The 16,419-nt window shown below is 42.6% G+C and overlaps 1 protein-coding gene across 4 annotated transcripts in view; it reads left to right on the top strand.

The window, feature by feature from the left end:
• The window catches only part of GOLIM4 (golgi integral membrane protein 4), an 81,178-nt gene extending 65,255 nt beyond the window's left edge, over positions 1 to 15,923 (top strand). For 2 of the 4 annotated variants that reach the window (XM_086674674.1, XM_086674672.1), the window contains 7 exons: positions 609 to 856; positions 1,586 to 1,665; positions 3,013 to 3,122; positions 6,021 to 6,188; positions 6,528 to 6,596; positions 13,869 to 13,949; positions 14,219 to 15,923. In XM_086674674.1, coding sequence (XP_086530800.1) covers positions 609 to 856; positions 1,586 to 1,665; positions 3,013 to 3,122; positions 6,021 to 6,188; positions 6,528 to 6,596; positions 13,869 to 13,949; positions 14,219 to 14,368 — 906 coding nt within the window. In that variant the 3' untranslated portion in view covers positions 14,369 to 15,923. Of the gene's footprint in view, positions 1 to 608; positions 857 to 1,585; positions 1,669 to 3,012; positions 3,123 to 6,020; positions 6,189 to 6,527; positions 6,597 to 13,868; positions 13,950 to 14,218 lie in introns of all 4 variants that reach the window. The other 2 variants (XM_086674673.1, XM_086674671.1) reach the window with 1 other exon arrangement.
• Positions 15,924 to 16,419: the final 496 nt, after the last annotated feature.

Here is a 16,419-nt window from a genome sequence, read left to right as displayed (position 1 = left end):
GAAGCAGAGTTTAAGAATTCGTGGATCAGTTTTTCCTTTCATCAGAAGGTACTGCCTTCTCACCCATTCTCTTTTTCCTTGAAGGAATTTGTTCTCTGCCCCTCTGCCCTTACCTGAAATTTGGCTTTTTTGGCTGTGGTCAGCCTGAGATTGGTTCCGCATTCCTAGAATTAATTGGCATCGCTGGATCTTACACTCTTACAGCTTCAGCTTACAAATTGCTGCAATTAACGTGAGGTTACTACGTGCCCACTTAGAGCAGCACCTTTTGAACATCCGTTCAGTTAGGGTTCAGAAGGGATTTGCCCTTCTGTTTTGCCCTCTCGCGTGTGAGAGGGAGCACATTGAAAATCTGCCAAAATGCCAGCAAATCGGGAAGATGGGTTGCTAAAAGAAGCCAAGGCTGACTCAGAGAGTTGGGAAAGAGGGGTTCTGGCTCAGGGTGACCTTGGGCCTGAGGTGTAATCCCAGTTCACCTGACAGATGGGTGGGTGTTAATTAAGTAAACCCGGCCTGCCGCCAGGGTGTGTCAGGGGAAACCAAGGAAGGGGTGACCGGAGGTGCGGCCTGTCACCCCTCAGCAGCGCCACCTTTCCCCCCCCCCCCAGGTGTATCCCTCCGCCGGGCCGGCCACCAAATTGCGATCGCCCTACGAGGAGCAGCTGGAGCAGCAGCGGCTGGCAGCCAGGCGGGCTGAGGAGGCGCAGAGGCTGAGAGAGCAGCAGGACGCCCTGCACCAGCAGCGGCTGCAGGGACACTTGCTGAGGCAGCGGCAGCAGCTCCTCGCCAGAGAGGTGGCCCGGCAGAGGCAGGCCGGCCCCGAGGAGGGGCGGCCGCAGCCCCCGGAGCAGCTACGGTAGCCTTCTCCCGATGGTGCACGCAGCCCTCCTCTCGTTCTTCTGAGCAGGGCACGCAGCTCGGGGTGCCTGTTCCCTGTGAGCTTGGTGGGAGGGGGGGGGCTCCTGTAGCCGGGGCGGAACAACGACTGGAGACCTGAATTTCCAAATATTTCATTCTAAAACAACTTTTTTTTTTTCTAATTAAAAACGTTAGATCTTCAAGCTTACTTTATTTTAAAAAAATTTTCTTTAATGTTTATTTATTTTTGAGACAGAGACATAGCATGAATGGGGGAGGGTCAGAGAGAGAGGAGAGCCAGAATCCAAAACAGGCTCCAGGCTCCGAGCTGTGGGCACAGAGCCCACGTGGGGCTCGAACTCACAGACCGTGAGTGAGATCATGACCTGAGCCGAAGTCGGATGTTGAACCGACTGAGCCACCCAGGCGCCCCTCCAAGCTTACTTTAGAGAGAGAGAACCTAGCAGGTTCTGTGCTAACTTTATCTTACTTTCCCACGTGAAAGGTGTTTTATGTTTTTAAAGGTATGCTTTGAAATTGTAGCTGGAATCTTTATTAAACCCAATAGCATAAGTTTAAAAAAAAAAAAAAAGAAGAAAGAACCTCTTGATGACTTTTTAAAAACCGTTGAAAAATTCGTTTATTACTACCTTTAAATGTAAATGACTTCTGTGAAATTGTGCCACCGAATTTGTCACTGAATTGTTAACATTTGTGTCTCTTGCAGGCAGCAAGGTCATTATGACACTGTGGATCATGATATTGTTCAGGGAGCAGAGGACCAGGGCGTCCAAGAAGAGGAAGGAGGTGGTGAGACTTCTCAGATTGTCAATACGTTAATGAAATTACTTGGTCACATGGAACATCGACTCAGAGTTGTGTGCACATCTGAGTACATACAAGCGAGACTTGTGTACCACATGCCTTTTGTCACTGCTGTTGTTATGTCGCTGGTAATCCTTCCAAACAGTGCACGTTGGTGGCCACACCTGCCCAAGATCATCTGTTTCCTTCCTAATATTTCTTCCTACGGTTTAAGCTTTTTGTGTACTGAATTGTTCTTTATGACACATTATCATAGGACTGTTATACTCTGGGAAATGGCTACCTTTTCTCCTTACCTTGGAAACCTTTGGATCATTGCCTTGAAAGTTTTTCAGATTAAGGCACTAGTAGCTTTCATTTGTGGCAGGCGTCTCGTATGCAATTTATCAAATATCCCTTCCTGTATAATAGAACTACAAGGTAACAGTTTCTCTGGCAACTCTAACACTCAGATATGTATCCTCTTTAAAAGAGGCTAAAAGAAGGTGATTACCCAAACTCCCTCTATAGCCTGTTCTGATATTTTATAGCCCTCATAGTCAAGAAATTGTTTTCCTTATGTCCCCCTGTGCAGCACTTTCAGCTTTTTTTGTTCCATTATCTGTAAGACTAGAGAACAGTTTGTTCTCTTATTTATTTAATGAATCCCTTGGTGCACTTGAAACCTGATGGTAAGTTACCTTGCATCTCTATTTTTTATAAGCTAAATACTCTCCATATACTTAACCTTTCCTCTTATATCTTACTTAAAAAGTTGTTTGTTCTTCTCTTTGTATGCTCTTACCTAAATTTCCTTTATGGAATTTTATTTTTCTGAAAGCAGCAAATATCTATGTGAGTTGAACTGTGAGATGTATCCTTGTGGTGGCATCCCTCATCACTGCCGTGTGATGAGGTGTTCTTTTTTCCATTTCCTGAGACGTTACCAGTTCTTCTTTTGGTACCTTGCTATTTCCTTTGATATTACCAAAAATTAGCTGACAATTTTATCAGTGTCCAGTTGACTGGGCATGCTTTTGTTGAGAAAGTTTTATTATTGTTTTTCATATAGCAAGGGGGAGAATGAAGCTCTTATAAACATTTGCTTTAGAAGATTAGCATGTGTCACTCACCCATGCTATCTCCTTAGACACATGGTCTAGGAAAAGGACCTAGTTTTATTCAGAAGAGCTGAGGTATATGCCTTCTGTTGAATTAACCTCTTTCTCTTTGGAGGAGAGATTGGGTGAAATAGTCTGTAGGAAAGCTCACTGGTGGCTTTTCTTTGAGTGAAAGGGTAGAGTCCTGTCTGGTTCATCTGCACTGATATTAATTCCTTTGATCTGCTAGCCTATGAGAGAGATAACCAGCACCAAGATGAGGCAGAAGATGACCCAGAGAATGGACATGAGCCTCAAGATCAGGGTCCCCACGAAGCTGATCCAGACTCCGAGGCAGATGTAAGTGTCCTCTCTTTCGGTCACGACACTTGGAAACTCACAACGCGGAAAGGAAACTTGAAGGTTTACCTGACACCATGCCTTTGGCTCTAGATATGTCTGTTATTTCATCAGTGCAGAAGGAGGGTGACTTGCATAATTATATAAGCAATGTTGTTAACTGTAAACTGAGGGTGTGTTGGGGGAGACTGGCTCAGAAGCTGCTCTAGAAAAACATAGGAGTTTCCCTCTGACAACTTCTAGATCAGGAAAAGCAATGGTGAGAACCACTGAAATATGCAGTAATTCTGAAAAATGAAAAAAAAAAGTGTGGGAGTTAGAGAAGCAGAGAAAAGAAATGAGCCATTCTGGAGCATGTTGAATAGTCTGCTAGGGTGTTATGTAGGTCGTGTGACTGTCATCTCCCAGCAGTAAGCAACCATTTTAATCAGTACATGAAGTAAGGATGTGGGGCTTGAGAAATGGGAAAAAAAAAAATTGCTCAGGTACCATAATGCTGTAGAAAATTTAGAATATGAATCAGTAGAGACCTGATAACCAAGAATGTCCTTTGTGTTTACCAAGAAAGGACCTAGACTCCCAGTTCACCTGTGTAGCCGGGGGGCCTGAGGCGAGCAAGCGTCAAGTGAGTGCGTTCTCGCGCTTGTGTGTAGATGAACTTTACAACTTACTTTAGCCCTCCTGTCATCTTTTGCTAGTAAAACCACCGCTATGTTTATCTAGTCTATGCTACCGTATGGGTCTTGTTTATATTGAAAGGAAGATCCATATATCTTTCCTTGATACTCATTGAGAAAGTCTCCCTCATGGTAGCTGCTTAAAGCCCCCTGGATGGAAACAGCTTTAAAATTTTTTTTAATTTCTTTTTACTTTTTTTTTTTTTTTTTATGTGTGGAAATGGCTTTTGTACTTAACTTGAGCAGAGCTGTAACAAAGCACTTTTGCCTGTGGCTCCTGGGTTAGCACTTGTGCAAGTGTGCTCAGGAAAGGGTGGGAGCTCTGGAGAGTAGGGGAGTAGAGCTGGTGACTGTGGAGGGACAAGGGAGTATCTTATGAGAGCAGCAAGAAAGTGGATGTGCCTGAGCGGATGCAGGGCCGGTGAGAGGGTGCCTGTCCCAGTCTCCGCCCTCTGGGAGGTGCTGCGTGCTTTGAGGGTGACCATCTAACCCTCGCTCTCCAGTCAGCGCTCCACTTGGTCTGGAGGACACTGCTCTCTTCCTCCCATTCCTTCTTTTAATTAGAAATCGTTACCAGCTTGTCTCTCTTTGTCTCATCTAATTTTTTTTAATTAAAGAAATTTTTTCCAGTTTTATTGAGGTATGTTTGATCATCTGTTTGTTTTTTCAAAAATTTTTTTAATGTTTATTTATTTTTGAGACAGAGAGAGACAGAGCATGAATGGGGGAGGGTCAGAGAGAGAGAGGGAGACACAGAATCTGAAACAGGCTCCAGGCTCTGAGCTGTCAGCACAGAGCCCCACGCGAGGCTTGAACTCATGAACCGCGAGATCACGACCTGAGCTGAAGTCGGACGCTGAACTGACTGAGCCACCCAGGCGCCCCCATCATCTGTTTATTTGAAGGTGACAACTGTGCCTGTTACACTTCACCTATTACTTGCGTCGTGTTGGACCCTGTGTGTACATTTCTGTGGGCTTTTGCAAAAGCCCTTTGGTACTTTGTTTTTGAAGAGAATGTGTTATATTTTTCCTGTGTTTCCACACGTATTATTGATAATGCCCAGAAAGAAATCTATATATAGAGATTGTGGAGTAATTGGTGTCTGGAGTAAAGGTGATGACTTGTCACTCTGTATTCCCAAGAAAAGTGTCATCTGCTCTTAAATGAAGCGTGTAGCCAGGGATGTGCAAGTAATAAGTCAACTGAGACCGGTGAGCTCTTGACTATGTTCCAGGCTCCAAAGTGAATTGAAGTGGAATCTTGTTGCCTGGAGAACACTGATACAGATCAAATCTTGCTGTGAGGCCTCAACTCTGGGAGGCATTTGCTGCTTCAGCTAAGTGTCCTGTTGGTGACCCTGGAGTCATCGGGAAGCTCCTGCAAGCATTATCATCCCTGCCCAGCTCAGGCTTTAAAATCTGAATCTTTATGAGGACATGTATTATTGTGAAAGGTGCTTTGGGAGTTTAAGTGGAAAATGGAGATAATTCTCAAGTCGATCATGTGAAGGGCATTTGTTGAACACCATAACTGAGAGCTGCTGGAGGGAGGGTTGGGGGAGAGATTTTTCAAGATCTGTTGCCAAAGACTGGGTTCGCTCAGTTCTTTTTCTCTTGTCCTTTGCCAGTGCAACATTTCTCTTTCGTGGTAGTGATCGTTCTGTAGAAATTGGTTCTATGCTAGATACAGACTGTTTACTTTTGGATTAGCCCCTTCAAGCACACCCTTTCTTGAGTCCTTTCTGAGACTTCTCGCTCTTCAATGGCTGCTCACCCCCTTAACGTGTAAAAAATTGCTCGCAGAGGGAAGCTTGTCTGTATGAAAATCAGCATACTCAGGAAAGATGTTCCTCCTTGCCTATCTAAATCCCCCATTTTAGTGATTTCTTTCACATGTTCTGTTCGCGTTGATGAACTATTTTTCTGGTCTGTTTAGTTCCACTCCCATTTCTTGTGCTAGAGTTTGGAGGACTGTCTTGGAATCGCTTGCCGAAAACAAGTGCTGTCTGTCCTTCACTCTGATCCATCAGCCGCTGACAAATAAAGCAGGCGTTTTGTCTTTTGACAGTGGGATGTGTACTCGTGAGTCTTGGCAAGGATAGAGTCGAGCAGTCTGGTGAAGGACGATTTCGTTTTCTGCCAGTGTGTGGCCTTTCCAATGAAATTAAATTTGATCCTGGATTTTGAGGTAGTGGTTGCTTTTTATTAAAATTTTGCAGAGGGCGGCTGTAGAGGATATAAACCCAGCAGATGACCCCAATAATCAAGGTGAAGATGAATTTGAGGAAGCCGAACAAGTGAGAGAAGAAAATTTGCCAGATGAAAATGAGGAGCCAAAACAAAGTAATCCAAAGCAAGAGAATGCAGAAATGGAAGAACATTTGGTGGTAAGCAGACGCTACTTCAGAGGGTGGTTTTAACCTGGGCATCTTAATAACTGTCTGATTAATGCAGAAGGTTAGTTCTAAGGCACACTGACAGAAGGTTTGCCTCTTTGGTTGGTTTGTAGGCCACCATGTGAAATGATATGGCCACACTCAGAGAGAGCGAGAGCGAGAGAAACACACATCCTAGGTTTTGTGTTGGGAAGGATTATTCATCATTTCCTGGCCACCGATGCACTGAAAGTACATGTGTTATGGCTGCAAGCTTGCTCTTTGTCCCAGAGAACTGTCAAATGCATCTCCCGCCTTCAGTAACCCAAGCTACCCCTTTTGTTTCAACAGATGGCAGGAAACCCAGACCAGCAGGAAGATAATGTTGATGAGCAGTACCAGGAAGAGGGAGAAGAAGAGGTAGGGAGGTGGGATGCAGGAAACTGGTCAAACTGCTTCAAACTGCTTGGTGCGTCACACTAACCTTAAGGGGCAGCGTGGGCTTTGACGTGCCTTCCATAGACACGTTCAGAAAGACATAGTCGGGATGAGAAAGGTGGTTCAAGAGGAAATGGACTGTGGAAAAAGGTGACATGTGGTTAGAAAGTAATAAAAAACAGGGTAGTAGAATCCTTCTTTCTGGGTCTCAACTAGAAATTTTGAACTAAAAGAAGTCATCCAGCCCTCCCGGAATGGTGGACTTAGGGCTATGTGATATTTGTAAGAATATTTTCTCTCGTTTCTTCCCCTCATAAGAGAGGAAAGAACAAAGCTTTGCATGTCAGGTCTGGGGGTCGGGATGAACCCTGTAACTTGCTCTGCAGACGTTGCCACAGTGCTGCCTCACGGGTGCCTCAAGTGTCCACTGGAAAACACTTAACACCCTCCAAAAACATTTTTAGGGTCTCTACTTTTTGCCTTTTCTCTCCTAAGAACTTAGTGTGATAATGAGATTTAATGATAAAGAAAAGGAAAAATACACGAGGAGGTCAGTTGAATAAAATGCATTTAGGTGGAATTTCGTAAATTTCATTTTAGTCTCCTTGTTATTGTAAACTTCTAACAGATTATCGCTAACTAGCTTTGAGGAGCAGCCCTGTCCTGGTGGCACATCACGTAAGTGCTGGGTGAGTGCCATTGCTCGTAGCTGGTTAGTCTCCGCTCCCCACCGAACGGACCACTGAAGCCCTGAGCCTGGGGAAATGATACGAAGGAGGCCAAGGCCCCGTGTTTGGTCTCTCTCTGGCCCAGAAAATGGTCCGCTAAATCAAAGCTCTGGTGCAGAGGTGTTCCTCAGCCAGGTTTCTTGCCCATGTGGGCTTTAGCCCTAACAGGAACTGTGTGAATGGACGGACAGATGGCAGCCTGAACCGACGCCCCCACCACTGGGGATCCTGCTCAGAATACGCGAGCTACCCCTTTTGCCAATGCAGTTCCCTCGACGAGCCCTGCTTTCTCATTGTTGTTGCATTTGTTGTCCACTTCTCAGAGCTCATGTGAAAGGGTATAAGACCGGGAAAACAGAAAGGGATGTTGCTCTTTACAGCCACTGGCCACGTACATCTCTAGTCACATGTACATTCACTGGCTTGATCTTTTTATCCTTTCTCTTTTCTCATCCTGCCGTTCATCCTGGTCGAGATCCTGAGCTCTGTTATCACAAGAGAACATTAGAAGAACTAGCAGCCTTGAATATTAAGATATTTGGCAAGAAAAAGATACTCATCTGGACTTCTCTTGTAACAGGATGTCTGAACGAATATTACTCTGTCTCATTATGTCAGATGCCAGGAATCTTTGAGGGATTAAAGGAGAAGAGATTCACCTTGGCTTCTTTTTAAAAATGCAGAAGGGTAAACATAAAATTTTAATCAGTATTTACTGATTATTTTTCACCTTTATATTATGTCAGTCAAGGTGGAGAGAGCAGTCCTGTGATCCAAGATGGATCAAGGATAGGAAAAAGAGAAAGAGACAGGAGGGGAAGAGAGCGGTGGCGGGCAGAGGTGAGGGCTGCAGGCGGGCTGAACTGACCAGAGCCCTGTTCTGTCCCTGCAGCGGGCCCCCAGTCCTGCTTCTCTTTCTCTGGTTCCCTGCTCTGAAGTCCTGTCTGGTGCCTCTGCCCCACGTTCTGACCCTGTCTTGTGTAGGTTGCACAGCCTCCCATGTGGGACTGCTCTCAGCGTGCCTTTCTCTCTCTCCGGGTGACTTCCGTCTCTGCCCCCCGGCGTCCCTTGCACAGGCTGTGTTGCATTCCTTGGGCAGTTCCTGAAATGGTTAGTTATGGGATCTTTCCATCTTCTTCCACTGTTCCAGTCCTTCCCTTGAGGAGGGAGAAGACTGGTCCCCAAATACAGTTTAAGGACTAGTAATAGAAGGGGCGCCTGGGTGGCGCAGTTGGTTAAGCGTCCGACTTCAGCCAGGTCACGATCTCGCGGTCCGTGAGTTCGAGCCCCGCGTCAGGCTCTGGGCTGATGGCTCAGAGCCTGGAGCCTGTTTCTGATTCTGTGTCTCCCTCTCTCTCTGCCCCTCCCCCATTCATGCTCTGTCTCTCTCTGTCCCAAAAATAAATAAATGTTGAAAAAAAAATTAAAAAAAAAAAAAAAAGGACTAGTAATAGAAACGAAGTTCTCAGCAGACTGCAGCAAGATGAGAAAAAGAGGTCTACAATATGTGAGAACGCATAACGTGTTGTTTATAGGTGCTGTGTGTGAGACATCTGTGGAATGGTCTGGAAACCATGCAGGGCCCTGTAATGTGCATTGTTCTTATCTGCACCGAGCCCCAGGGTCGTCCAGCTGTCCCCACTGACCACAGGGATGTATGGCTCATTGCTGCCATCGGTTCCCCTCCCTTCTATCCCAGGTCACCTGACTTCTGTCAGAGCTGTCCCTGCTCAGAGCTACAGCCCATCAGACTTGTGACTTGAGGGGCATCTGGGTGACTCAGTTGGTTAAGCGTCCAACTCTTAATTTTGGCTTTGGTCATGATCTCATGGTTCATGAGACCGAGCCTGGCGTCAGGCTCTGTGCTGACAGAGCAGAGCCTGCTTGAGATTCTCTCCCTCTCTTTCTCTCACCTCCCCTGCCAAATAAATAAATTAAAAAAAAAAAAAAAGAGAGAGAAAAAAAAAAGATTTGTGACTTGAGCTCAGAGAGTAGGACCCAAAATAAGTGTGCTTTTTGGAAATTTGCACCATCCCTGCCTTCTTTTATCTTAGTGTAATAGCATTACCCTTCTAAGGCATAAAAGTGATGGTTATGAACAAGTGTTCATGGCTTATTGTTTGGGACATTCATGTGGGGATCCCATCCTTGTGTCGCTTACTGTCCAGATTTTTTTATCTACTTATGAGCAAACGAGACAAATTATGGCTTTGCCAAAAAGTGCTATGTGTGCCTAAAAATTATTTAAATGTTCAGAAAAACCCCAGAAGTTAAATGACTGAAAAATCTGAGTGCTCATTTTCTCCAGTGTAACTGAAAACAGATTGATCTGAACACTCGTGGGAGAGCGCACACAGGGATATTTGGTCAGCTTTAGTGGCACCGCCAGCCTGTGAGTCACCTTGTGCAGGCGGCACAGCCTTCCCTGCTAAACATCACCCAGCAAACGGTGGTGTCCGTCAGTGTGGCTGATGTTGCTGAAGCCTCTCCTGTGTCACATGCCATCCACCTCTTTGCATCCTAGCCTATTGGACTGCGTAAGGCTCGGCCTTCCGGCTCCTGTCTCATCCCGTGACGTCTTTGATGTGTGAAGCCAAAGCCCATTTTAGACCCAGTAGATCTGTCTTATCTTGGCTATTAAACTTTGCTACATCACATAGGGACTGTTTCTAAAAGTGGCTAAAACGTTAGATTTCAGTGAGTAAAAATGAGTAAAGAGGAGCAGCGTTGGGAAGTTTTTGACAAAATGTTCGCGTCAGCTTCAACAGGTTACTGAAGAGGGTTGAACGTGGGAGATGTGATTGGTGTGTCTCCATTATAAAGGAGAAACATCAGTCTAAACGTGTGAAAATTAGAAACTTCCGCATCATTTGTTCCTTTTCAGTAATGCCTTTTAAGATGAGTTTGAATTGCTTTTGTTCCCAATACAAAGAATATACTACCAGAATAATAGTGTATACATATACATATTTGAAAATTATAAAATTTTTATTTGTGGGTTCCCTAAATTAATTTACCTCAGATTTGACAACTGATAGATAACCCGAATTTTCCACAATAGGTCTCCAGAGAAGAAAGACCTCATGCAAGCGTGTTTCTCTCTCTGGCCAGAGACATTCTTAACCCAGCACTCCCCGTCATTGAAACTAGTGGCTCTGAGTCTTTGCTATGGCTAAGACTCACCTTGGAGAGTGTGTGAAAAGTACAAATTCCTGGATTGGACTTCACCCTTGGAGGTTTTGATCTTACCTGTGCTGGAGCCTAGTAATCAGAGTTCCAGGAACACGCTGTTTGGAGAAGCATGCCTAGGACAGGTGGCCACGGGCGGACTTGGGGAAGTCTGAACCTCCTGAACCTTCTGTGTAAAGTGACATGTATCTGTGTGTCTTTGCATACATTTGCATTTCTTCTCAAAGTTGTAAAAGGGTTCATGACTCCCCCTGACACACAAACACACAGAAAAATTTTAAATCACTGATCTTCATCAAGCCCTTTTATTTTACAGAAGAGAAATTTGAGCTTCAGAGAAGTCAGCTAAGTTTTTGAAGGTCACACAGCTTGTTATTGTTGGACCCGTGATTAGACCCCAGCCAGGTCTGATTTTAGAGGCTACTGTAATTAAGGCTGTAGCAAGTACAGTAACTCAACAGTGAATAGGGACGAGTTCTTCTTTATAGAAGTTAGTGAATACAGAGGGAATGGTGGAATTAGAGAGTCGCCATTTTTGTAACCTCTAATTAAACGGGTGACTTAAGAGCAAGTCGTCAATGGGTGGTCTTGCTACATGAGTGGAGGTCAGGGAGTTGTATCACGGAGGGGTCAGGCTTCTGAGCTCCTTGACCAACTTGAGCCTCATTAAACGTACCAGGGACACGTTTTATATGCCTCCTGATACGGTGAAGATATAAAATATGCAGTATTACCTTGGAAAAACTCTTGCTTTGTAAATCGAATCCATTTAAGTCTTAAACTTCCTTTTATAAGAAATGTGGGGGCCAAAGGAAATAAGTGATACCTTAAAGAACCAAACAAATGCAGCATGTGGGTCATTCTACAGGAAAATGAGTTAATAGCATTAAGGAAAAAAGAGGGGAGCAGAACAGATGTTAGGTGTGGCCTTTGTTTGGATTATTAGACCAAACCTACTGTAAATAGACGTTTTTGAAGATAATCAGGAAAATGTTAAGCATGAAGTAGACATTAGATGATACTGTGGGATTACTTATCAGATGTGATAATGGCTCTATGATGTAAGAAAAATCCACTGTTTTTAGAGATAACGTACTGAGATGGATAGGGGCGAAATTACGGTGATGTAAAATGTGATAAAATTATGATGAATAATGATGTCTAGAAATCTTAAGAACCCTTCATCAACAAAAATAAAGAACAGCGATAGGTGATGCAAGGGCAGCAACGTTGAGATAACTTTTGGACCTTGGTGACGGCGGTAAGGAGTTCTTTGAATTATGTTTTGTGTGTGCTTGCGAATTTTCATAGTAAAAACAAGTGACCTTATTTTTATACAGCCAGCACTTTGGAGCCAGTTTTAATGAAGGTTTTAATCCAGGTCTGTCTGACTCCGCAGCCTATGTTAGGGTTTGGCAAACTACAGGCCTCAGTCTGTTTCGTAAGTCAAGTCTTACTGGAACATGTACATTCCTTTTTGTTCGCGTACTGTGCGAGGCTGCTTCGGCACCACAGGGGTGGAGTTGAGAAGCCGCTCCAGAGACTTTACGGCCGAGAAAGCCTGAATATGTACTGTATCTGGCCCTTTACAAAAAAAAAAAGTTTGTCGACCTTGATTTATATGTTCTTTCCACCATGTTGCAGTTTCAAGGCAGTTCCTTCTCAATTCCAGCTAAACCAAATTTAGTGTTCACTAGTATGTTTTCCTTGATAATGCTCTAAAAGACGTGTCTTTGTTTCCTGAAATTGATTGGGACACTTTGGCAGTTTAATGGTGTTTCAGTGAGTGAGACCGTAGTATATGTAGTGTCAAATAAGTGGTTCGGTGTTTTCATCCCAGCACCCTGGGGAACGTCGTCACGAGACTCTGTGACTAAGGGCAGAGGAGATGTCATGGACCACTGATAGAGCTTGCAGGTGAAACTAGGGTGTTTTCTCTTTAGCTTGCGCCACCGGAACGTGTGAATACAAAAACCCTGCTCTATGCCTCTGTGTCCAGAATGTACTTCTTTGGTGCCATCGTACTTTAGGGCCTGTGAGTCTGGCCGATGTTGGGCTGATTAGAAGAGATTCACGAAAGCTGGGCTCTGTCTCGGGCATCTTTGAAGGGTCATGTTTGTAGGCTCTTAAGCCAGGTTCCCTTCAAAGCTTGTGGGGTGGGTTGTGACTCATCCCTGTCATACCTCAGATGGACACTTAAGAGGCAGCCCTTAATTTGTTCCTCTTTAATTGTAACGCCTGCGTATCTGCCCTCCTTTGCGCATTTGTGGGATTTTTAACTCCCCCGGCCCCCAAAACCTGGTAATTCTGTGTGTGATTCCGGAGGACTTAACTCTTATACCACTGTCCTAGGACAAGGCAGGTTTGCTTTTCGTCCCAGTACATGATACTTAACTGATGGTCAGCGATTTTTTGATACTCAGCTGACTTAAATCTTTTGGCATATGTAAGGTTGTCAAAATACTTAAGTTAGAAAATGTTTTACCTTGCATTTTTTGTGCAATGTAACCATTAAATGGAGATTATTTAGCAAAGATGTTTGGATACTTTCTTTGATTTGCATTTTGAAAAAAATAATTGGGATGAATGACACATACTAGGAATAGTGCACATGACAGAAAACTACTTAAAACAGACATGTGATGTTAGAACATCGAAGAGATGTAGGGATTTGAGGCAGTTTAGTAACTATTTCATGAAGAAATGGAAATGATTGTGTTCTGAGCTCTAGATATTTTAGCCAGAGAACTTTTTCTTAATTAAGAATTGTACATACACATTTTCTCTGTTTTCTACTACATTGTATACAGGTAATGGTGTCTCTTCTCTGTGCCTTTACAGAGCAGGCATTTGCTGCTTTGATTCTCTTATTCATTGACTCATTCATTCACCAGTATTTATTAAGCAATTGCTGTGTGCCAGGTATACATCTTGGTATTGAAGACAGTTGAGTAAGACATGGTGTCTGTCTTTGTAGAGGTTACATTCCGTCAGAGCCTTCAGACTTCTGCAGTTCTCCCATTTGGAAAAGGGGAACTTTTAATTTCATAAGCTGAATTTCTTCAAGTGTTAATCTTGGAAGTTTAATGCTTATTCAGAGAAACTGGAAATTCACACACAAAAGTCCTAGGCTCTGAATCAATCGCGTTGATTTCTTTGTAGGACGTGTGTTGTACATCTCTTCATAGCTAATAGACAAGTCAAGTCTTCTTGGCTTCTGTCCTTTTTCAAATTCATCTTTAGCTTGATTTTGTTTCTACTACTTTAAATGAACTTTTTGGAAATCAAACTATTGAAAGTATAAAAAGTGTCACCTAGTGTCTCTGGTTTCTCTCAGGTTCAGGAAGATTTGACTGAAGAGAAAAAGAGGGAATTAGAGCATAACGCTGAAGAGACCTATGGTGAAAACGATGAAAACGTGAGTGTGGGACATATATTTCGGCCCCGTGCATGTGCGTGTACGTAGGAGATGTGAATGGCTGCTTGTGTAGATACCACTGTGTACGTCTGAAAGTCTGTGATGGTATGAGGATTAGGGAAGACCGCACTGTTGCCTGTTGGACCATTTTTATTCAGTCTTTTCTCTAAAAGTGAATAACTTCATGCCTTTTTTTTCTTTAAAGAGGGAATTATTTATATCACTAACTCTATACCCTCTTACTTTTCCCTTTCTTTTTTACCTTTAAGGCCGATGAAAAAAACAATGATGGTGAAGAGCAAGAAGTTCGAGACGACAACCACCCCAAAGGCCGAGAGGAACCCTATGAGGAGGAGGAAGAAGAGGAAGAGGACGGGGCTGCTGTTGCAGAGAAATCCCGGCGAAGAGCTGAAATGTAATGGTGCCCGACCTCCACCGACAGTGCTCAGCCAACGGATTCTTTTCAAGCTGCTCAGACATAAATCTGCCTACTGAACTCTAGGATATTTAATTACAAAAATTAAGAATTTAGACTTTTTTTTAACTTTTGTATTAGAAATGCTCATACATTTATATGAATATATTTTGATAACCTAGGTTAGAGCTTCTTTTATATTCAAGCTAAACATGGGCAAGAAGAGAAAGAATAAAGAAAACCTTGGCCTTTGAATCTCATTTTTCATAGATTAGGTGATGTTGGAAAGGGCACCGATTTTGTATATTTCAGCTTGTTACTTTTCTGTCTTCTAGTTTCCAGCTGTTCTGTTGTTTGCCTTTAATAAAATACAGGATTTCAAATAGGCAATACTGCAGAAGGCTGCAGATCCTTTAAGGAGAATGGCCAGTTTATTAACTGCTGCCTTTCTGAGGTTCTTGTGAGGTATAGTTCTGATGGAATTTTTACCCATCTGTCTGTCTCTGCAAGAAGATCCATGTACAGAGTGACATACGATTGGAAAGGCATTTTGGCTATAAAGACATTGTTTTTCAGAATTTTTGTATCTGTTAGAAAAATGTTTGGCTTTACTTAAAATCACAGCTCTTCTTGAAAGGAATTAGGTTTTTAAATGAGATGGTACTAAAACCCACACGACAGTATTCTGGACTTTGACACTCCAGTATTCAAACAAGGTAGGGCACATCAGTGCATTAACCTTCCTGAAGGACTGACACCTTGTTTACTAACTAGTGTGTGTGGCTGGTGTTTTCTATGTGAGCACCCATTCAGTTCTTTTTTTCTGAAGTCACCTAGTGATATCCTTGTTTCAATATCCAGTTCTCTACAGTACTATATATTTCCCCTGTAAGCTCTGTTTCTCAGTATGTAATCACTTTGATAACAGGAATGAACATGAAGGCATTCCAAATTATACAGTTGAATTAGGGTTATTCTTCGAAAAGTATTCAGTGAAATACACATGGTAATATGATAGACCCTCATGATTTTTCCATTTGCTGGGATTGGGCTATGAATTACAAAAGTCCTTAAAATAAAAATTTAAAAATCAAAAATATATTTCGGGGTAGAGACATATTTGTCTCTCTATATAAAGATTTTTTAAATATATAGAATTAGGTTATATAACCCATATGTGTGTGGTTTTATAATAATACTCTCAAATTAATAAAGGCAAATTTCAATTTCTACCATTGTTGTATGAATGCGATGTTATTTTTTAATAACCGCACTCATGTATGGTTCTGACTATCCCAGCGGAGTGATTGTGTGTGTATGCATAGGAATGTTTTGTTCAAATGTATTTTGGATTTTCAATAATCATAGATCAAATTTTACCTTTATGTATAAAAACCCTTTATGTAATGTAAAATGTATAATATTGTACATAATATTCAGAATACAATTATTTTGGTAAATTAGTTTGTATTTTTAATGTCCCAGTTGCAGTATTTAATTATTTGAACCATATTGAAACTTGGTAATAGTCAATAAAGCTATGAAAAGCAAGTGGTAAATCTTTTAAAAGTCTGTGATTTCTTATTAGTTTCTGATCTTATTCTTCAGCTCCTTTTTGTAAAAGGAAAAATTTTAGGAGGTTGCCAGTATATATTAATGAATTCTAAAATGCCTTTCCAACCTTTACCTACTTTCTTTATCTCTTTCTCTAATTGGATTGGTACTTAATTTTTTTCTCCCCTTTCCTAAAGAAAGAGCTAAGAATTGTTATTTTATTTGAGCTAGTTTTGGTGAAGAAAAAATAAATAGGTACAGAAACCTAAGATGTTGTCATGTGAGCACACGCAAAACAAAAAACCTGTTAAATCTTCCCTCCGCCCCCCACCCCAGAAGCAACCATCACAAACCATTCTCCTCCATATGGCACCAAGTTGTAGTCATTCTAACTAGTGGTTGGAAGAGAACTAATCAGCCAGAATTGATCTACATTAATGAGATGAACAGAAATACAGGGTCACTTGTATTTATCTCGCCAATTATTCTGTGACTTTTGGC

Source organism: Puma concolor, chromosome C2 (genome assembly GCF_028749965.1).
Source record: "Puma concolor isolate L17-30 chromosome C2, mPumCon1.1.hap2, whole genome shotgun sequence".
In the NCBI taxonomy this organism is placed as follows: domain Eukaryota; kingdom Metazoa; phylum Chordata; class Mammalia; order Carnivora; family Felidae; genus Puma; species Puma concolor.
This window is presented reverse-complemented; position numbering and strand designations above follow the sequence as displayed.